We start from the raw sequence: 21,793 nt of genomic DNA, 5'->3' as shown, positions 1-21,793 counted from the left end.
TATGGCAGAGAGAAGGAGTTAAAACTCAAGTGGGTATGAATGACAACTAATTTACTAGAAATTGGAAATACTTACCAAGAACAGCTGAGAGGAAATACAGGTACATACAAAACAACAACACTTGTGTGTAGCGATGTGTGTCCAGACACAGGTGTGTGAAGAAAGGTTTCCCCACCAGGTGTGTCATTGTGCTGATGTGTCGGCCCTCGGTGTTAGTGAAGTCTCTCAACCTGTCCGTGATGATGGTCTACCTGACTTTGGTGAGATAACTTGTTAAACTACTTCTTCAGCTCTGAGTAGTGTGTGTGTTTTTAACAGACAGATATGCATTACCGACAACGACTGTGGTGTTCATGGTGTCAAATGTTATCTCACGACGACTACGACTCACGGTGCTTCGATAACTGATCCCGTATCCCTTTCCCTGCAGAATACAAAACAAAACAAACAACAAAACAAAACAAACAACAAAACAAAACAAAACAAACGGTTGGTCAGTTATGTCTGACGACACAGGTTTCTATGACATGTTACAAAAAGCAATCAGACTTTGTGTCTTTTAAGGTAGAATTGGATGAACGATTTGAAGACTGCGAAATCTTAATAAATATTTGATTGAAAAAAGAACTATCGAGCGTTTCATTCCAGTAGAGGGAATGTATTCACGAGTCCCTCCTATTTGTACTAGAATTACAACAGGTGATCGACAACACGTGACGAGAACTTGAAGCTAGGTGTGACTTTGTACCGGTCTTACTCCATCTAATGTTACTAACATTATTATTGTTTTGATTTTGTATTTGTCTTTCAAACTGAAAAGCTAAAACGTTTTCAATAAGTTTGTTTACCTAGTAGGTAGTTAGTAGAAACTAGTCTGGTTGAACACACCACACTACACACCAAGAATTTAGACAGAAATTCTCCTTGGAGCTTTGGGTCTCTCATTCGAGCCTCAAAGACGACTGACAATAGTTCCACTAGTAAGCTTTTTATCCACATCGACTACTTTATATATTTCTATTTTGATATGAAAATTTAATGTAGGTCTTTAGTATAGCCCTTCTATATATATAGAAAGACTATGTTAGGGTGTCATTCTTCGGTATTAAGCATTTAATGAAACTGTCAGGCAATGACGAGGTATCTACACATATATTTAAAAACGTGTTTGTCATTCAGTATATAGTTATAGCGTTAATCAGTAATCTCAAGATGATGACGATAGTGATGGTGGAAACGTGATAAAATTGCATTAGTTGATGTTTACTGTTGATCAGAGACAAGCAACCAAGGTTTGGAGAAATTAAAGGATAGAAAAATCTACAGTTGGATAGACAGAAGTACAAGACAATCACGGTGAAAGTCCTACGAAAGACAAGGTAATAGGTGCTTGATGGAAAACACAACCTGCACAAAGATTACAATATTTTGTCATTTTATTTCGGCCTGCAGCTTTGTGTTTCAAGTGCAAAAGACATGAATTCACACAAACTATAGTGAAATGTTGTCATAATGGCGACACAAAGTAGTTAAAATATTTACATTGAGTGCTCTACATTGTACACCTTCTTTGTGTGCTTTCTGGTGAGTGAGATAATACGTTGTACGACTACTAAAATACATAAATTACAACAGACTACAATTGATTTGTAAAGGGCCGTAACCCGACACGTGATTGGTTTGATTTACATGTGATAGCCTCCCTTAACTATAACATCACGAAATATCACACTTCGATGATTATTTATCATCACCATCGTCGCCATGATCATTATCATCATCATTATCAAAGTTATTAGACTACATAACCTATACCTGTTAAAAACAGATTAAATTAGAATTATATCCAGAAAGTTTCAAACAACAAACAAACCTGCTCATTTTAAGTTAATATATTGAGGAGTTAACCTATACAGCAACACTTTGTCTCTACTTTCCTGCAACGGATGATGGCTTATGATAATTAGTACATATCTCTTATCAATCAGAATTTTATACCAACCTTACAACACAAGCGTATACACATTAAAGTTTAGCACACTATTGAACATCAATGACAGATAAAACCTTCACAGTAAAGCATATATATATGTAAGTGGCTCAGTCAATCAAGGATGATATACTATATCAAAATGGAGTATATGATGCTAAAATGCTTTATGTCTTGGTGAGTGTCAGAATCTGTGGTATTAACTTTATCTAGCAAAGTCCATCCACAAGACTAGTTCAGCTTCGAGTAGTGCTTTCTCTAGCACACACTTTCTCGGCGCTTCTAAGGAAATTTAACTAAATTTAATAATGTGTTTGCCACAGTGTCTGTGTGTGTGTGTGTGTTTTGATGAAAATGAATGGGTCTCAGAAAGAGTATTTTGTTAATTTGTTAATGTTATAAAAGTTTCACGGCGTAGTGTACCTCAGATAAAAAAGAAATGCATTACTATAACTGTTGTTGCTCTGTCATATACAGGAATACTTCATATTGGGGAAGGGCGCTGGCCATCGGAGCACAGTTCAGGGAAAGTTGAGCAGCAATGTATCAGCCGCTGAACGATGGATGGAGTGTGGAAGGTGGCTTTGATTGTTCTTCAATCTCCCACAAGTGGTTAGGGCGTACAATCTGTAGGCTAATACCTCATCTAGTACTTTTTGCTTTTTTTTTTTTTTATCTTTGTTAGTCAATTAATGCATGTACAAACACACTTAAAAACAGATAAAAACTTTGAAGAGAAAGCATAAAAAGGAGACGTGAAAGCTTGTCTATCTAATAATATTCAAACAACAAACATGTAGAAAAGGACTTTAAATATGAAATTACAAAAACAAATCAAGTACACAGACGAATTCAATACGTTGAAAGTAATTTTCGCCTCATTAACTAGTTGCAGACGTTGGTGTTTGTCCATGACGTCACGTTAACCCTCCAACAGGCGCTTGTAAGCTCTCCATCCGGACTTGGCTTGCAGTGTCATGGTTGTCACCCACTTTGTAACACACACAAGCTCGCACGTGACTCCGCCTTGTGAGCGTGTTCCTGACGCCATGACGTTAAAGGCCGCACACGTGACGTCACTAAGACACATCACACCGCAGCCAAAGGTCGACGCTGTTGTTAGTGACGTCACAAGGGAAGAGTTGAGGCGGGAGTTGTCCTTCACTAGTTCGTAGGTTCCTGAAACATTCAGACCTCCGTCGTTATTACAGTATACGGCGTTTAAATATCTAAGGTTTAATACAGAGAGAAGGTAGAAGAGCGACAGCGAGGGCAACGCAAGGGAAGGATGAAGGGATCTGAGCACCCTGATGGGAAGAGAACAAAAGGAACAAAGAGTAAAGTGCGCTGACTCACTCATATTTGTTAATAAGTTCGCCACTTTCTACACACGATCGGACTTGACAGACTTTAGTGAGGAAGTAGATAATATCTGTTCTTCACTATTCTCAGTCACTGTCACACTCTATGAAGGACATGTCATCAGAGTTCTCTCTCATGTTAAGCCACGTAAGGCTCCTGGACCTGACTAGCTGAGACACAAGGGTCTAAAGGAGTGGGATAGTCTAAGAGGTGGTGTCTTTACCAGACTTTTCCAGCTTTCCCTCGACTCTCACAGAGTCCCCGACTTATGGTGCAAATCAACACTGATACCAATAAAGTTGTATTTGACAATATAGTAATCAGCTTTACCGGTGTCGAGCTTCGTTCCGAAGACAAAAATCTCGCAGATGGTGAGTTCGTCGTAGGCAGGCTTGAACACACTGACGAAGCGACCTGTGATTGGACGAGTGCAGTTGAGCAAAGTTCCGGTTAGAGGCACTTGATTTCTATAGTACACACACTGCTGTCCGTCACCGGACGGAAATGCCTTGGGGTCAGTGCGAGACACACGAACTTCGAAGTTTTGTAATCTGTCCGCTAAAAAGAGTTCAATTAGGAAAACACATTGCATCACTGTGATAGATTAATAATTCTATAAATACTGACCTGATAGTGTGTAATGAATTGAATTAATAGCTACTGTCATATTGCCATCTAAACGATAGAAACCTCTCGTCAGCTCTCAGAGTAGAGTTAGCATGCCAGTGTGTCTTTCCTCTTGTTCGTTTCTATCATGAGCACTGACATATGTCTATATACCTCGAAGACAAAATGAAAGGTAGGGTGTTGGAGGATGTCGATTGTATTCTATGTGTTCAAAAAATTGTGCACCCTAGGATGAATTTTTATGATTCCTAGTGCAGAGATTCAGATTAGTTCGAAAACTAAAGTTTTAGTGCTTAAAACTTTATAAAGACTTTGTAAGCTAGTCACAGGTGACATTAGGTTTATCACTAGGGTCAGGGCTGTGACTTACAGCAACAGTCTGTCCTCGTGAAGAGCTGAACACTGGTGATGTTGTAGAAGCCCATCAGGTCCACCTTCCACCAGGTGTTGGATTTCTCATTACTCTGGGTACAGGAGTGGTTAAAAAAGTAACCATCGGTGTTGCCATCCACAGCCTTGTCAGCCGTTGCGTATGGCATGTTTTCAACATTAGTTATATGACGAGCCGGCTTCCTCAGCGCCACATTCTCAGAAGCTGCAATACAAAGAGTTTGAATTGATCACAGACTTCAAGTAAGACAGCGATAGGTCACAAGGTTAGAGGTTAGAACAGAAGAAGTTCAGTTTTAAATCACATCGTGTTGTCCAACGAAATGACTACCTTGCCAGAGCAGTTTGTTGTGAAGTACAGCAATATGTTTTGCGGTGGTCTCCTTCAATGGGGGACATTAGGAAGAAGAAGAAGACATCAATATGTTGTGAGGATTAAACAGTTTTTGTTGTAGTGGAGTCGTCTATGTGTTCAAATGTTTATATCTCTTGAGAAGCATTTATTCCAGAATTAATACGTAGGTAGGTTAAACACCTTTGTCAACAAGCAAATGTGTAACAATGGAAACTCTTTGATGAATTATTTTAGTATGAGTTTTTAAGGTTATTTTTCAACAGTTTTATTGTGATTTTAGAATTTTCCTCGCGGACTGGTAATAAGTGAGACGCAGTAGACTTCTGGGATTAGAGACAACGATAATAATAGTAGCGGGTAATGAAGGAGAACTAATTAACTAGTAAGGCTTGTTATCTTTATCTAAGTCTTATTTATTTAATAACGAAATTAGCGCATAGAAATAATTAGGGGCAGACATCATCATTATCTTCATCATCAAAGCAAGACACACTTGACCATAAGTTTCAAACAAAAAAATCTTTTTTGTTTTCCTATAATCTAACATCTTACAATTTATTATAGGAATAAAATGATTATACTTTAAATTTTTCTAATGTAAACGAAACTTAAATTTAATGCTGGATTAATTAGAGCATGGGATGTAAAGACTCAGACGGTCTAAATTAATTGCAGGGAATCTTTCGTGCCCCTAGGGAATTCGGATACATATAGCATTATAATTACAAAATTCTGTAACTAAAAATTGGCTTTTTTATAGTCAAGCTGTAGTTTCAACACAGTGTGTTAACATAAAATTAATGACATTTTTCAAACTATATAAAATGTATTTATTTTTTGTATCTGTAATCATTTACACTGGCACTGTATATGTCAGAGCACGTGAAAGTCGTCAGAAAAAATTGTATTCAATGTAATGATCTACACATTACATCAATATAAAAATAAAAAAAGCTGTAGGTAAAGAAATCGCTAGGGACACAGAAAAATACAGCACTTCACATAAAATAGTTGTTTCAAACAAAAAAAAAATCTAGTCTTTAAATAACGACAATACATTTCTGAACAGTGAAAAAAACTCAGAGCACCTCACAGGTAGTGCTGACTTGTGGTTGTTTTAAAATCCCTAAAAGAAATGGGGTTGTTTTTAATTAATCCGTTCCCAATATTTCCCATACAAGTGAAATCCCCTCGGAAATACTTACCATGAACAGCTGAGAAGAAATACAAGTACACACAAAACAACATCACTTGTGTGTAGCGATGTATGTCCAGACACAGGTGTGTGAAGAAAGGTTTCGCCACCAGGTGTGTCATTGTGCTGATGTGTCGGCCCTCGGTGTTAGTGAAGTCTCTCAACCTGTCCGTGATGATGGTCTACCTGGCTTTGGTGAAATAACTTGTTAAAATACTTCTTCAGATCAGAGTTGTGTGTCTGTCTGTGTTGTGTGTGTGCGTAATAGTCTGTGTGTGTGTGTTGTTTTTTTTTCAACAGACGGATATGTTTTACTTACAACGTCTGTGGTGTTCATGGTGTCAAATGTTGTTTCTCTAACGACGACTACGACTCACGGTGCATCGACTGATCCCGTATCGCTTACCCGCTAGACACGGTTGGTCAGTTAAGTCTGACGGCACACAGCAAACACCTTTTATTACACGTTACAAAAAGCAATCAGACTGTGTGTCTTTTAAGGTAGAATTGGATAAATGATTTGCAGACGGCGAAATCTTAATAAATATTTAATTAAACAAAACTATCGTGCGTTTCATTCCAGTAGAGCGAATGTATTCACGAGTTACTCTTGTTGTTACTAGAATTACATGTGATCGACAACACGTGACGAGAGGTTGAAGCTAGATGTGACTTTGTACCGGTCTTACTCCATCTAATGTTACTAACATTACTATTGTTTTTCTTTTGTATCTGTCTTTCAAACTCAACAAGTAAATAGTTTTCAATAAGTTTGTTTACCTAGTAGGTAGTTAGTAGTAACTAGTCTGGTAGAACACGCCACACTACACACCAACAATTTAGACAGAAATTCTCCTCGGAGCTTTGGAGTCTGTCATTGGAGCATCAAAGACGACTGACTTAGTAATCTCAAGATGATCACGACGATAATGATGGTGGCAAAGTGATAAAATTGCATTAGTTGATGTTTACTGTTGATCAGAGACAAGCAACCAAGGATTGGAGAAATTAAAGGATAGAAAAATCTACAGTTGGATAGACAGAAGAACAAGACAACCATGGTTAAAGGCCTACGAAAGACAAGGTAATAGGTGCTTCATGTAAAACACAACCTGCACAAAGATTACAATATTTTTTTATTTTATTTCGGCCTCTAGCTTTGTGTTTCAAGTGCAAAAGACATGAATTCACACAAACTATAGTGAAATGTTGCCATAATGGCGAAAAAAAAGTAGTTGAAATAAATACATTAATAAATACATTAATAAATATGAAATAAATACATTAAATAAATACATTAAGAGTGCTCTACATTGTACACCTGCTTTGTGGTAAATGAGATGATACGTTGTACGACTACTAAAATAAATAAATTACAACAGACTTCAATGGATTTGTAAAGGGGCGTAACCCAAAACATAATTTGTTTGACATACAGGTGGTAGCGTCCCTTAACTAGAACCACGATCAAATTATATCACACATCGATCATCATCATCATCATCATCATCATCATCATCATCATCATCATCATCATCATCATCATCATCATCATCATCATCATCATCACAATTATTATCAGGAATATCCTATACCTGTATGGAACAGATTAAATTAGAATTGTATCGACAAAGATTCAGAAATCAAACAAAGCTGCTTATTTTAAGGTAAAATATTGAAGAGTTAACCTATTGAACAACCCTTTGTCTCTACTTTCCTGCAACACATGATGGCTTATATATATATCAACATATCAACACTAGCGCATACACATTAAAGTTTAGAACACAGATAAAACCTTTCAAGATAAAAAATAAAACGGAGACGTCATAGCTCGTCTATCCCATAATATTCACACATCAAAGCGGACTGTAAATATGAAATGGAAAACAAATCAAGCACAGAGAAGAAATGATAACAAGTTGAAAGTAAAGTTCTCCTCATTAACTAATTGCAGACGTTGGTGTTTGTCCATGACGTCACGTTAACCCTCCACCAGCCGCTTGTAAGCTCTCCATCCGGTCTTGGCTTCCAGTGTCATGTTTGTCACCCACTGTGTAACGCCTACAAGCTCGCACGTGACGCCGGGTTGTGAACGTGGTCCTGACGTCATGACGTTAAAGGCATCGCACCTGACGTCACTAAGACACTTCGCACCGCAGCCAATCCACGACGCTGTTGTTAGTGACGTCACAGCGGAAGAGTTGATGCGAGAGTTGTCCTGCACTAGTTCGTAGGTTCCTGAAACATTCAGACCTTCGTCGTTATTACAGCATTTGCATGCCAATCCACCCACGAAAACATGAACGTAATGACACGTGAAAGACGTACAGACTCACGAACACGTGTACATGTGCACGCACGATGACACAAGAGCCAAATGACTGTCATACTAACCTATGTGCCTGACCAAGACTTTAACCTCGTAGCTAAGTACATCGTGGACACACCGAGCGGTGACGAGATCAGTAGACCAGCCAGTATTTCTACTCGGGGGTTTGAACCTCTGTGATGTCAGTAACTGCTCCCTGTCTCCATCAATGCATGACATGACCTACCCGCCTCCACAGAACCCTTCATGTACTAACTGGATTTACAGATACCCGAATATCAAACCATGGGTAGGTAAAAGAGCTGAAACACTGTCTTAATAAAATGAAGATAGATTTTAAATAATCAGCTTTACCGGTGTCGAGCTTCGTCCCGAAGACAAACATCTCGCAGATGGTGAGATTCTCGTTGGCAGACTTGAACAGACTGACGAAGCGACCTACGATAGGACGAGTGCAGTTGAGCAAAGTTCCTGTTAAAGCCACTTGACTTCTACAGTAGACACACTGCTGTCCGTCACGGGACGGAAAGGTCGTGGGGTCAGTGCCAGATACACGGACTTCGAAGTTTTGTAATCTGTACGCTGAAAAGAGTTTAATTAGGAGAACAGTTTATTTCGCTGTGACAGACTAACAGTTGTAAGGTAAAAATAATAACATCACAGAGTAAAATAACTTGAGTTAATAACCACTGTAATATTACATCTAAACGATAGAAACCTCTCGTCTGAGTTTGTGTGTCTTTCGTCTTGCGTGTTTCTATCTTTAGCAATGACATATATATATATCTTTCAGACATAATACAGCGTAGGTGTTTGGAGGATCTGGATTGTGATAAATTTGCTCAAAATTGGTGAACTCTTGACTGACCTTTTAAGATTCCTAGTACAGAGTTTTAACGCTTGAAACTTTGTAAACACTTTGAAAACTAGTCACAGGTGACTTTTTGTTTATCACTATCGCTGTGACTTACAGTTTGCGTCTGTCCTCGTGAAGAGCTGCACGCTGGTGATGTTGTAGAAGCCCATCAGGTTCACCTTCCACCAAGTGTTTAAGTATTCATCAGTGTGGGTACAGGAGCGGTGAGAAAAAATACCATCGGTGTTGCCGTCCACGGCCTTGTCCGTCGTTCCGTAGTAGAATTCGACTGAAGTCGCGATGTGACGAGCCGGCTTCTTCAGCGCCACATTCTCAGAAGCTGTGATACAAAGAGTTTGTATTTATCACAGACTTCAATAAGAATGCGATAGGTCTCAGAGTTTAGAACAGACTAAGTTCAGTTTAACATCACATCGTGTTGCCCCACGAAATGACTACCTTGCCAAAGCAGTTTGTTGTGAAGTACAGCAATATGTTTTGAGGTGTCTGCTTCACTGTTGGTCATTATGGACAAGAAGAAGACATCAATGTGTTGTGAGGGTTAAACTGACTTTTTTGTTGCAGTGGATTCAGTGTGTCTAAGTGTTGAAATGTTCATATCACTTGCGAAGAATTTATTCCACATGTGAGCATTAATACGCAGGTTAAACACCTTTGTCAACAAGCAATTCTGTATCTAAAACTGACTTGTGTTATAGAGTCAAGTAGTAATTTTAACACAGTGTCTTAACTTAAATTAATGACATTTTGCAAACCTTATACAATGTAATTATTTAAAATATACTTTTTTCATCTGTAATCATTTACACTGGGACTGTATATGTCAGAAAACGTGAAAGTCGTCAGGAAAAATTGTATTCAATGTGTTGATCTACACCTTACATCAATATAAAAATAAAAAAAGCAGTAGGTAAAGAAATCGCTAGCGACACAGAAAAATACAGCATTTCACACGAAATAGTAGTTTTAAATATAAAAATCTAGTGTATAAATAAAAACAATCCTTTTTCTAAACAGTGAAAAGAACTCATAGTACCTCACAGAAAGTGCTGACTTATGGTTGTTTTAAAATCCGTAAAAACAACTCAATATTTGTAATTAATCCGTTCCCAATATTTTCTGTACGTTAAAGTAAATTCTCTTTGGATATACTTACCAAGTACAACTGTGAAGAAATACAGGTACATACAAAACAACATCACTTGTGTGTAGCGATGTGTGTCCAGACACAGGTGTGTGAAGAAAGGTTTCCCCACCAGGTGTGTCATTGTGTTGATGTGTCGGCCCTCGGTGTTAGTGAAGTCACTCAACCTGTCCGTGATGATGGTCTACCTGGCTTTGGTGAGATAACTTGGTAAAATTCTTCAGCTCAGAGCTGTGTGTGTGTGTTTTATTTTTCAAAAGACAGATATTCAGTACCGACAACGACTGAGGTGGTCATGGTGTCAAATGTTGTTTTTCTAACGACGACTGCGACCCACGGAGCATCAATAACTGACCCTGTATCCCTTACCCCGCAAGAAACGGTTGGTCAGTTAAGGTTGACTGCACACAGCACACAGGTTTCTATGTTAAAGAAAGGAAACAGAGTGTGTCTATCGAGGCAGAATCGGATAAAGGATTTGCAGACTGTCGCGTGTCGCATGCTGGCTCAGCCTGAGTCTTGGTCCTGGGGGAAGGGGGAGGGGGCTGTTGCGTCAATAAAGTGTGACGTAATTTTGTTTGGTGACTTTTTTTTTTGGATCAGAAAAAAGGGAGAAGGGCCATCATGGCGGAAGTTTTAGCTGTGCGGTGACTAACGTTGAAGAAGCGGGGACTAGTGTGGTGATTACCGTATCGTGCAGGGAAGTTTGACTGTGTGATTACCGTTGAAGGAACGGGGACCAGTGTGGTATTTACCGTCGAAGAGACGAAGACTTTTCTAGTGACTACCGTTGAAGAAACGGTGGTGGCTGTTACCGTTGAGGAAGCCTGGACTTGGTTGTCACGGTGGGTCTGTTGCGGGAACGGAACTGTCTGGAGTTGTGAGTGGGGTCGGTTGGCGTTCGGTTGTGGGGCGTTTTTTTTTTGTTTTTTGTTTTTTGGGGGTTTGTTTTTTATTTTGTTTTCATTAAATATATATTTGTAGCGTCGTTTCGTGTGCGTGTTGGTTTGTTCGGCGCTGGGAGCGAATGGATTCGTCGCTACACGCTACACAGACGACCAAGTATTCGGAAATATTTTATTTAAATAAACTATCGGTGGGTTTCATTCCAACAGAGCGAAACTATTCACGAGTCCTTCCTATTTCGACTAGAATTACAACAGGTGATCGACAGCACGTCACGAGAAGAAAGTAAGTGAAAGCTAGGTCTGACCTGGCACTGATCTCACTCCATCTAATGTTACTAACATTAGTTTTTTGCCTTTGATCTGAATAGTTTTCTTGTCTAGGAGGTAGAAAAGAAACGATGAAGACTGGTGCACAAATTCTAGCTGACTGTTCAACTAAATCTCTTGCTGAAGACATTATAATTAAGCAGATATGATAATTAACTGTTAGTAGTCAGAAGTTTGTAGTCCAGGATAATTCACAAAGAGACTCACAATGACAGAATACACACACTGGGCACTTCTAAGAAAAGTTACACAAATCACTACACAGACGAATTCATTACAAGACGAAAGTAAAGTTCTCCTCATTAACTAATTGCAAACGTTGATATTTCTCCATGACGTCACATTAACCCTCCACCAGGCGCTTGTAAGCTCTCCATCCGGTCTTGGCTTCCAGTGTCATGTTCGTCACCCACTCTGTAACACCCACAAGCTCGCACGCGACGCCGCGCTGTGAACGTGTTCCTGACGCCATGACGTTAAAGGCCACACACGTGACGTCACTAAGACACTTCACACCGCAGCCAATGCGCGACGCTGTTGTTAGTGACGTCACAGCGGAAGAGTTGATGCGAGAGTTGTCCTGCACTAGTTCGTAGGTTCCTGAAACATTCAGACCTCCGTCGTTATTACAGTATACGGCGTTTGCATGCCAATCCACCCACGTAAACATTAACGTAATGAGACGTGAAAGACGTACAGACTCACGACCACGTGTACATGTGCACGCACGATGACACAAGAGCGAAATGACTGTCATACTAACCTATGTGCCTGACCAAGATTTTAACCTCGTAGCTAAGTACATCGTGGACACACCGAGCGGTGACGAGTTCAGTAGACCAGCCAGTATTTCTACTCGGGGGTTTGAACCTCTGTGATGTCAGTAAGCTGCTCCCCTGCCTCCATCAATGCATGACATGACCTACCCGCCTCCACAAAACCCTTCATTTACTAACTGGATTTACAGATACCCGAATATCAAACAATGGTTAGGTAAAAGAGCTGAAACTGTCTCAATAAAATGAAGATAGATTTTAAAGAGAGAAACAGAAAGTGAAAGGAAAAATAAGAGTTCAGATCAAAGGCAAAAACATATAAGGTTGAATACAGAAAGAAGGTACAAAAGCGACTTTGTATATGTGGTTTAGGGTTCGACTTCCTAGGACAAGCAATAAAGTTTGTTTTGACTTGACACTAAAGTAATCCACTTTACCGGAGATGTCGAGCTTCGTCCCGAAGACAAAAATCTCGCAGATGGTGAGAACCTCGTTTGCAGGCTTGAACACACTGACGAAGCGACCTGTGATTGGACGAGTGCAGTTGAGCGAAGTTCCGGTAAGAGCCACTTGATTTCCATAGTAGACACACTGCTGTCCTTCACCGGACGGAAAGGTCGTGGGGTCAGTGCCAGATACACGAACTTCGAAGTTTTGTAATCTGTCCCCTGAAAAGAGTTTAATTAGGAAAACAGATTATTACGCTGTGATAAAGTAACAGTTCCAAGGTAAAAATAATGACATCACAGAGTAAAATAACTTGAGGTAATAACCACTGTAATATTACATCTGAACGATAGAAACCTCTCGTCGGAGTTTTAGCATGACAGTGTGTCTGTCCTCGTGCGTGCCTGTGGGCAAGACTGTGACTTACCGCATGCGTCTGTCCTCGTGAAGAGCTGCACACTGGTGATGTTGTAGAAGCCCATCAGGTCCACCTTCCACCAAGTGTTGTAGAATTCATTAGTGTGGGTACAGGAGCCGTGAGAAAAGTCACCATCAGGGTTGCCATCCACGGCCTTGTCCGCCGTCGCGTTTAAACTTTCTGCAAAGGTCGAGATGTGACGAGCCGGCTTCCTCAGCGCCACATTCTCAGAACCTGCGATACCAAGAGCTTAACCTTATCACAGACTTCAAGCAAGAGAGGTCTCAGAATTTAGAACAGACGGATCATAATGAAGACCTCGATAAAGATAACGAGCCTTACAAGTTAATCAAATCTCGTTCATTACCCACTCGAGTTTTATTTAACTCCTTCTCTCGGCCCAGAAGTCTATTGTGTCTTTCTTACTATCTATCCGTGAAGAAGCAAAGAAAATTTGTGTCACAAAAGAAATATCAAATAATGAATTGTAACCAAGTATCAAAATATAGCACGTGACAGTCGTCAGAAAAAATTGTATTCCATTCTTTGATTTCATCCTTTTTCTGAACAGTTAAAAAACTTATGGTACCTCACAGGTAGTGCTGATTTGTGGTTGCTTTAAAATCCCTAAAAGAAATGTGGTTGTTTTTAATTAATCCCTTCCCACTATTTCCTGTACGTTTAATTGCCCTTGGTGGTACTTACCAAGAACAGGTGAGAAGAAATACAAGTACATACAAAACAACATCACTTGTGTGTAGCGATGTGTGTCCAGACACAGGTGTGTGAAGAAAGGTTTCGCCACCAGGTGTGTCATTGTGCTGATGTGTCGGCCCTCGGTGTTAGTGAAGTCTCTCCACCTGTCCGTGATGATGGTCTACCTGGCTTTGGTGAGATAACTTGTTAAACTACTACTTCAGCTCTGAGTTGTGTCTGTTTTATTTTTCAACAGACGGATATGCAGTACCGACAACTACTGAGGTGGTCATGGTGTCAAATGTTGTTTTTCTAACGACAACTGCGACTCACGGAGCATCGATAACTCATCCCGTATCCCTTACCCCGCAAGAAACGGTTGGTCAGTTAAGGTAGAATGCACACAGCACATAGGTTTCTATGTTAAAGAAAAGAAACAGAGAATGTCTATCGAAGCAGAATCGGATAAAGGATTTGCAGACGACCAAGTATTCGGAAATATTTTATTTAAATAAACTGTCGGTGCGTTTCATTCTAACAGAGCGAAAGTATTCACGAGTCCTTTCTTTTTCGACTAGAATTACTACAGGTGATCGACAGCACGTGACGAGAAGAAAGTAAGTGAAAGCTATATGTGACCTGGCACTGATCTCACTCCATCTAATGTTACTAACATTACTACTATTGCTCTTTTGTATCTGTTTTTCAAACTCAGAAAGTAAATACTTTTCAATAGGTTTATTTGTCTAGGAAGATAGAAAAGAAACGATGAAGACTGGTACACAAATTCTAGTTGACTGTTCAACTAAAGCTCTTGCTGAAGACATTATAATTAAGAAGACATGTTAATTAACTGTTTGTAGTCAGAAGTTCAGGATAGTCGACAAAGAGAATGACGATGACAGAGGAATTAGTAACTAGTCTGGTAGTACACGCCACACTACACACCAAGAAATAGGAAATATATTCTCCTTTGAGCCTTTCGAATCACCAAGCTTATATGTATATAAGGCTCTGTAAACCGAAGACACACCACCATAATGTCAAAATACAGTATATAATGTTTTGTGGAAAGGATGCTAAAATGCTGTACAATTCACCGACATGTCTTGGCATTTGACAGGATCTGTGGTATTCAACTTTAGCTGCAGTACACGTTCAGCTTTGAATGGTCCTTTCTCTAAAAAAAACCCAACAACAACAACAACAACAACAACAACAACAACAACAACAACAACAACAACATACACGCACTGGGCACTTCTAAGAAAAGTTACACAAATCACAAAACAGACGAATTCATTACAAAACAAAAGTCAAGTTCTCCTCATTAACTAATTGCAGACGTTGGTGTTTGTCCATGACGTCACATTAACCCTCCAAACGCCGCTTGTAAGCTCTCCATCCGGTTTGGGCACTTAGTGTCATGTTTGTCACCCACTCTGTAACGCACACAAGCTCGCACGTGACGCCGCGCTGTGAACGTGTTCCTGACGCCATGACGTTAAAGGCCACACACGTGACGTCACCAAGACACTTCACACCGCAACCAACGCGCGACGCTGTTGTTAGTGACGTCACAGCGGATGAGTTCAAGCGGGAGTTGTCCTGCACTAGTTCGTATTTTCCTGAAACATTCAGACCTCCGTCGTTATTACAGTATGCGGCGTTTGTATTACAGTCTACTCACCAAAACATGGATGTAAACAATGACAAGTGAAAGACTCAAGGGTGGGTACAAGAACTGAAACACTGTCTCAATAAAATGAAGATAGATTTTAAAGAGGGAGACAAACAGAAAGTGAAAGAAAGAAAGAGTTGATCAAAGTCAAAAACAGAGAGAAGGTACAAAAGCGACTTAGCGAGAGCAATGCAATGGAAGACTGAAGGGGACTGAGCACCATGATGGGCAGAGAAAAGAAAGAAAATGTCGTGTGCTGACCCAGTCACGTTTAATGAGCTCAACACTTTCTACACACGATTTGACTTGAGTGACTTCAGTGAGTATGTAGATATTTGTTGGCATGAGAGGTGTAGGTTTGCATGTGTGTTAAATGTCTGGTATGAGTATGTCTGGCAATTATGTTTTGTCATGTTTACATTATGCTTGCTATGCTCATATTATAGTTGTATATGTGGTTTGGTTTGTGAGCCCAAGAACAACGTCTGTCTTCGACTTCTTAGGACAAGTAATCAAGATTGTTTTGACTTCACACTGCAGTAATTAACTTTACCGGAGGTGTCGAGCTTCGTCCCGATGACAAACATCTCCCAGATGGTGAGAAAGTCGTTGGCAAGCTTGTACAGACTGACGAAGCGACCTATGATAGGACGAGTGCAGTTGAGCGAAGTTCCTGTTAAAGACACTTGACTTCTGTAGTACACACACTGCTGTCCTTTAACGGACGGAAAGGTCGTGGGGTCAGTGCCAGATACACGAACTTCGAAGTTTTGTAATCTGTCCGCTGAAAAGAGTTTCATTAGGAGAACAGATTATTTCGCTGTTACAGACTAACAATTGTAACATAAAAATAATGATATCATCGTGTAAAATAACTTAAGGTAATAACCACAGTAATATTACATCTAAACGATAGAAACCTCTCGTCGGAGTTTTAGCATGACAGTGTGTCTGTCCTCGTGCGTGCCTGTGGGCAGGGCTGTGACTTACAACAAGCCTCTGTCCTCGTGAAGAGATGCACGCTGGTGATGTTGTAGAAGCCCATCAGGTCCACCTTCCACCAGGTGTTGTAGATGTCATTAGAGTGGGTACAGGAGTTGTTAAAAAAGTAACCATCTGTGTTGCCATCCACGGCCTTGTCCGCCGTCGCGAATGGGTAGTTTGTAAAGTCGAGATGTGACGAGCCGGCTTCCTCAGCGCTACATTCTCAGACCTGCAATGCAAAGAATAAAGAACCTTATCACAGACTTCAGGTAAGATAGGTCTCAGAATTTAAAACAGACCGATCATAATGAAGACTTCGGTAAAGATACGAGCATTACAAGTTAATCAAAGTCTCGTCCATTACCATCGAGTTTTATTTAACTCCTTCTCTCGGCCAACAAGTCTACTGTGTCACCCTTATTATCTATCCGTGAAGAAGCAAAGAAAATTCGTGTCACAATAATAATATCGAATATAAAAACTATAAAATTTAGCACGTGACAGTCGTCGGGAAAAATTGTATTCAATTCTTTGATTTAATCCTTTTTCTGAACAGTTAAAAAAGTAGTACCTCACAGAAAGTGTCTATTCGTGGTTGTTTTAAATTAATCCGTTCTTAATATATCCTGTACTTTTAATTCCCCTTGGAAATACTTACCAAGAACAGCTGAGAAGAAATACAGGTACACACAAAACAACACAACTTGTATGTAGCGATGTGTGTCCAGACACAGGTGTGTGAAGAAAGGTTTCCCCACCAGGTGTGTCATTGTGCTGATGTGTCGTCCCTCGGTGTCAGTGAAGTCTCTCCACCTGTCCGTGATGATGGTCTACCTGGCTTTGGTGAGATAACTTGTTAAACTTCTTTTTAAGCTCTGAGCTGTGTGTGTGTGTTTGTATGTGTGTACGCCCACGATTGTACTTGTTGGCAATTGGAAGCTTAGCGGTATTAAGAGGCTTTTCTGCTGCTGTAAATGACGAATTTAATTATTCATTTTTTCTGTGTAAAAGATATCGGAAAACTGCATGAAAAGGATGTTAAACTCGAGCTTCTCTTGTAGATTTGTATTGCTTTGTTACTGTCACGGCAATGATCCAACCAACAGACACACACACACACAACTGCCCGTTGTGTCATGACCACGAAAAACAATTTCCTGAGGTTGTCAAGAACATGTTATACTGGCCAACAAATTTTCACAAAGTGATGTTATTGAAATAAAATTACTCAGTTTTAAGCGCTTAGCACGAGTATGACAGAATGCTAAACTGGCTTTAGTATCTTTCTAATCTGTAATAATTATTTAGTACATCACGCAATGTATTCAAATAGTAACTCACCTGTGGTTAATACCTGCAGAAACTCAAGTCATAGACTACTTCTTACCTTTCTTTGCTTGTGTCTTGTACAGCTGTTCACGAGCATCTCTGTGGAGTGTCCATCAGCATTCAGTCTGCACGGTAGTGGACAATTATTCCTAGTTTCTTTTATCCATTGTGGCGACAACTTGACAAAAACATTCGCCATGTTCGTCACTAACCACACCACAGTTGTCATTAAAGGAATCCAGATGGTAATGGAAGATGTGGATTTTTTAGAGACATTGAAGCAAAGTTTGTGAAACTGTATTATAATTTCTTCTACTATTTCTCTGTAGTTTTCTGCCCTCACATTCCCGCAAAAGTTTGTTTCCATGCTTGTTTCGCATCCTGCTTCAGAAAGTTGATCAACGTATCATCTTTGTAGAACTCTCGAACTGAGGACCCACAAAATTCCCTCTTTGCCTGGCTGAGTCCAGGGAATTTTTCATGCAAATATTGCAAAGCTGGCGAAGTCCAGTTCATGACTTTAAGGAATTCTTCATTAAACCACGTTTCATGTGAAAGGATGGTGCCAGGATTTTTGTGAGCCTTGACCAGAGCTGGATATTCTTCTCTCCAGCTTCTACATTTCGTCTGGGAGTCCATTTCTTCCCCAAGTGTGCAATTCCCTTCTCAGCTATTCCACTGACATAAGTAAATGTATTTTTGTATATCCATGATAAAATACTAATTTCACTTTGGAGCTATTGTGTGTGTGTGATTGTGTACTTGTACTTGGCAAGTTACGGTAAGCTGGACAGTAATTCAAAGGTCTTCTCAACTTCTAAGGTATTTATAATTAATATTCAGTTTATTTCTGGGTCAAAATTATCAAGAAAACTGATGATATGCCTTCATCAAGTCACGAAGACTGTCCAGACACACGTGTAGGTTAACAAAGGCTTTCCTGACCACAAGTCCTCAATTGTAACTCATTTTAGTGGTATCGGTTGTGGAAACACTGTACTGTAATCTCGTTGATCGATGAGGCTAAGAGAGCAAATACTATTTCAGCTCTGAGCTTTATCTCCTCTCTTTCTCTGCATATGTCTGTGTGTGTGGTGTGCGCGAGAGAAAAACCCAACAGCGCAATTCCATAAAAATTATAACAAAATATATGGCGAATGAGAAAAGCTGTTTTTGTCCAGGTCGGTAAAGTATTCATGCGAGGATGGTGTGTAAGCTACAAAGAGAACTTTAAAAAGAAATAACAGCAAGTTATCGTGGTTTCCGTCGTGTTTCTTCTATTATTCTGTCACTGTAATATCAGGCAAGAAGGGAGAACAGAGATGAATAACGCACGTGAATACAAATGGTGGGAGTGTGCAATGTCTACCCCTCTATCTCTGATTCTGCACGCGTTTGTGTGTGTGTGTTGTGTGTGTGTGTGTGTGTGTGTGTGTGTGTGTGTGTGTGTGTGTGTGTCGTGTGTGTGTGTGTGTGTGTGTGTGTGCTGTGTGTGTGTGTGTGTGTGTGGAGTTATGTGTGTGTGTGTGTGTGTGTGTGTGTGTGTGTGTGTGTGGGTTTTTTTCAAACAGACGGGTATGCTTTACTTAAGACAACGACTGTGTGGTGGCATTGTGCCAATGTTGTAATTTCTCTAACGAATCACGTGTGCATCGATAACTCACCACGTATCCCTTACCCGCAAGTAACGGTTGGTCAGTGAAGCCTGACTGACACACGGACACAGGTTTTATGAAATGGAGAAAGGATAGCCAAGATTGTGTCTATGAAGGCAGAATCCGATAAACGATTTTGCCGACTGCTAAATGACATAATAAATAATTTTTATTTCAAGAGCTAATCGGTGCGTTTTATTCCAACAGAGCGAAATGTATTCACGAGTCCTTCTACACGTTTGGTACAATTACAACAGGGTGATGCACACAACACGTGACGAGAAGATAATAAGTTGAAAGTAGTTGTGAATCGGTCCTGATAACACTCCATCTAATGTTACTAACATTACTTTTGCCTTTGTATGTCTTTCAAACCCCTACACTCAAATAGTTTTCAATGCTCTGACTGATAGCAAAATATCTGACACCTCGAAAAATAGAATGTTTTGCTTGAAAGCAATATTAGTCGAAATGTGGTATTGACAGCAAACTCTGAAACATGCTGTCGACATTTAATGTGTGGGTTTGTTTAGATGGCTTGTGTTAAAGAAGGTAGATCATAAAATTACATTGTGGGTATAAAAGTCAGTAAAATTGTTCGTGTGTTCGTGTGTGTGTGTGTGTGTGTGCACGCGTGCGCTATTGAAGTTGTTCGCCAGTTGAAGTGGACGGTATACGCAGTTTTTCTAGATGCTGTAAGCACCCATGTATTCAACATTATTCAGTCCCTCTCTGTGTCAAAAAGATATCAGACACAACTCCATGAAGCAGGTTTATTAAAGCCCGAACAAGCTCGTAACTTCTGTTGGCCCTTTTTGATTTTTCAACTGTTTATAAAGGTAATTTAAAGTTCATGGCTTGGGTGTAAACCGATCAGGGATGAAACATTCCGCTGAAGAAATGTTTGGTATCGGAGGTTCCATAGAAAGTAGCCACAGCCCATCTCTCATTATCATTTTAAACCAAAAGCAAGCTAATGCAGAAGACTGACAGTTTCATTTACATTGACTCATGGATGAAATGCTTTCATTCTCTGATCAAACAAACCTGATTTACCTCAGTTTCAACATCATTTCCTGAGTGGTAGGGAATGTATGCAAATACCTTGTTGAAAATATTCTCACTTTTAACATCACCACTGGTGTGGCCACCTTCTCTTCAAAAACAAGACAAGGCAGGCCATAAACCAGTTTATCAAAGCAAACCATATCTTCCACGAAGACAGATAGACAAAATGGTTTATAATAAAAGTTGTTTTGGAGCATGCTACCACACCACTGGGTCCTATCATCAAAACTTTTGATGAAAACCCTACTTTATTTGGCAAACATTACACGTGTGATGATCCATGTCTAAACGAAACGGAAGCACACAAATCAGCGTTGCAATATACTTAAAAAAAGTTGACTTTTGTGCTCAGAAGCGACGCAAATGCCTGATGTCTACCTCGCCATTTCGAAATGTAAGAATCCAGAAAATTCTAAATTTCTAAGAAAGGTAACTGCATTTTCATTCGCAGTTACTCTCCCATTGTTTACTATAGAAATTGTAAACAAATATTGAAGCACCTGTTGAACATCTTACAACACAACGCTCTCAGTAGCGACCTCGCGCGATCATCTGTCAAAGAAAAAAAAAGGCTAACTAGATAAATATTTTTTCTGTTGAACACAATTTCTTTGAAATATATGAAATAGTAATTCAGAATCGGAAAGGTTACTCGTTACAGTACACCGATAATCATGGTATATGCCTACACACACAACTCTTGAATTTCTCAATTTTTACGATTTTTAAAAACGAATTTCGTGTGCATAAGTGTAGATTGACACCAATACTCTTAATGTTGGACATAAGGTGATCGTAGTGCCAGATAGTTGGATTAAAAAAGGATGAAACTGTGGAAAGTCTGTTAAATGCCAATCAAAAGTGAGGGTCAGGTAGAGTTTGTTTTCCTTCAACAGAGTAGCTCTGGCAGAGAGGAGAAATGGTGATCAGCTTCTGACAAGGAGACAGGTCCTGTGTTGATTTTACTGGTTCGCTACCCATGCTAGGACTATTTACCATTGAATAAACTGACAATATTCATGCCAACAAGATCCTGTTGGATTCAGAAGCACGAAGGTTATGATCCACGTGTTATACAAGCTGGAAGCTGGAATAAAGGTCTTTGCATACCTGGTTCTCTGCTCACCAACAAGTGTTTTGGACATAGCAGTGTGTAAGCAAGTCTGTCACTTAGTGGTTCCTGCTTATTCTTGGATCGTCTTCAGTGCGTTACCACAGTAAACACATTCATT

General features: G+C 39.8%; 4 protein-coding genes across 4 annotated transcripts; all 4 read right to left on the bottom strand.

The window, feature by feature from the left end:
* Positions 1–2,235: 2,235 nt before the first annotated feature.
* Positions 2,236–6,156, bottom strand: LOC112555649 (fucolectin-like). Its single transcript, XM_025224090.1, has 4 exons — positions 5,930–6,156; positions 4,350–4,574; positions 3,683–3,910; positions 2,236–3,169 (listed from the first exon to the last, which is right to left on the bottom strand). Exons 1-4 carry the CDS (start codon positions 6,039–6,041, stop codon positions 2,913–2,915), a joined length of 822 nt encoding a protein of 273 aa, XP_025079875.1. The 5' UTR covers positions 6,042–6,156; the 3' UTR covers positions 2,236–2,912.
* Positions 6,157–7,903: 1,747 nt separating this feature from the next.
* LOC112555556 (fucolectin-like) lies at positions 7,904–10,499 on the bottom strand. Its single transcript, XM_025223990.1, has 4 exons — positions 10,285–10,499; positions 9,223–9,447; positions 8,606–8,833; positions 7,904–8,160 (listed from the first exon to the last, which is right to left on the bottom strand). The coding sequence occupies exons 1-4, from the start codon at positions 10,394–10,396 to the stop codon at positions 7,904–7,906; spliced, it is 822 nt and encodes a 273-aa protein (XP_025079775.1). The 5' UTR covers positions 10,397–10,499.
* A 1,351-nt stretch (positions 10,500–11,850) lies between these two features.
* LOC112555554 (fucolectin-like) lies at positions 11,851–14,046 on the bottom strand. The gene is made up of 4 exons (XM_025223989.1): positions 13,854–14,046; positions 13,158–13,382; positions 12,721–12,951; positions 11,851–12,107 (listed from the first exon to the last, which is right to left on the bottom strand). The coding sequence occupies exons 1-4, from the start codon at positions 13,963–13,965 to the stop codon at positions 11,851–11,853; spliced, it is 825 nt and encodes a 274-aa protein (XP_025079774.1). The 5' UTR covers positions 13,966–14,046.
* A 1,060-nt stretch (positions 14,047–15,106) lies between these two features.
* LOC112555821 lies at positions 15,107–16,768 on the bottom strand. Its single transcript, XM_025224347.1, has 3 exons — positions 16,516–16,768; positions 16,079–16,309; positions 15,107–15,472 (listed from the first exon to the last, which is right to left on the bottom strand). Exons 1-3 carry the CDS (start codon positions 16,568–16,570, stop codon positions 15,216–15,218), a joined length of 543 nt encoding a protein of 180 aa, XP_025080132.1. The 5' UTR covers positions 16,571–16,768; the 3' UTR covers positions 15,107–15,215.
* Between the last annotated feature and the right edge of the window lie 5,025 nt (positions 16,769–21,793).

The sequence above is a fragment of the Pomacea canaliculata genome, linkage group LG14 (genome assembly GCF_003073045.1).
Source record: "Pomacea canaliculata isolate SZHN2017 linkage group LG14, ASM307304v1, whole genome shotgun sequence".
NCBI lineage: Eukaryota > Metazoa > Mollusca > Gastropoda > Architaenioglossa > Ampullariidae > Pomacea > Pomacea canaliculata.
Note: the sequence above shows the minus strand (reverse complement) of the source record. Positions and strands in the feature narration are given on the sequence as shown.

Coding starts and splice junctions, on each gene's coding strand:
- LOC112555554 (XM_025223989.1), bottom strand. CDS start 13,965: ATGACACACCTGGTGGCGAAACCTTTCTTCACACACCTGTGTCTGGAC. Junction 13,383..13,853: donor TTTCTTCTCACCTGTTCTTG/GTAAGTACCACC, acceptor TTGGTATCGCAG/GTTCTGAGAATGTGGCGCTG. Junction 12,952..13,157: donor CACGAGGACAGACGCATGCG/GTAAGTCACAGT, acceptor AACTCTTTTCAG/GGGACAGATTACAAAACTTC.
- LOC112555649 (XM_025224090.1), bottom strand. CDS start 6,041: ATGACACACCTGGTGGCGAAACCTTTCTTCACACACCTGTGTCTGGAC. Junction 3,911..4,349: donor CACGAGGACAGACTGTTGCT/GTAAGTCACAGC, acceptor AACTCTTTTTAG/CGGACAGATTACAAAACTTC. Junction 3,170..3,682: donor CGGAACGAAGCTCGACACCG/GTAAAGCTGATT, acceptor TGAATGTTTCAG/GAACCTACGAACTAGTGAAG.
- LOC112555556 (XM_025223990.1), bottom strand. CDS start 10,396: ATGACACACCTGGTGGGGAAACCTTTCTTCACACACCTGTGTCTGGAC. Junction 9,448..10,284: donor TTTCTTCACAGTTGTACTTG/GTAAGTATATCC, acceptor TTTGTATCACAG/CTTCTGAGAATGTGGCGCTG. Junction 8,834..9,222: donor CACGAGGACAGACGCAAACT/GTAAGTCACAGC, acceptor AACTCTTTTCAG/CGTACAGATTACAAAACTTC.
- LOC112555821 (XM_025224347.1), bottom strand. CDS start 16,570: ATGGGCTTCTACAACATCACCAGCGTGCATCTCTTCACGAGGACAGAG. Junction 16,310..16,515: donor CACGAGGACAGAGGCTTGTT/GTAAGTCACAGC, acceptor AACTCTTTTCAG/CGGACAGATTACAAAACTTC. Junction 15,473..16,078: donor GACGAAGCTCGACACCTCCG/GTAAAGTTAATT, acceptor TGAATGTTTCAG/GAAAATACGAACTAGTGCAG.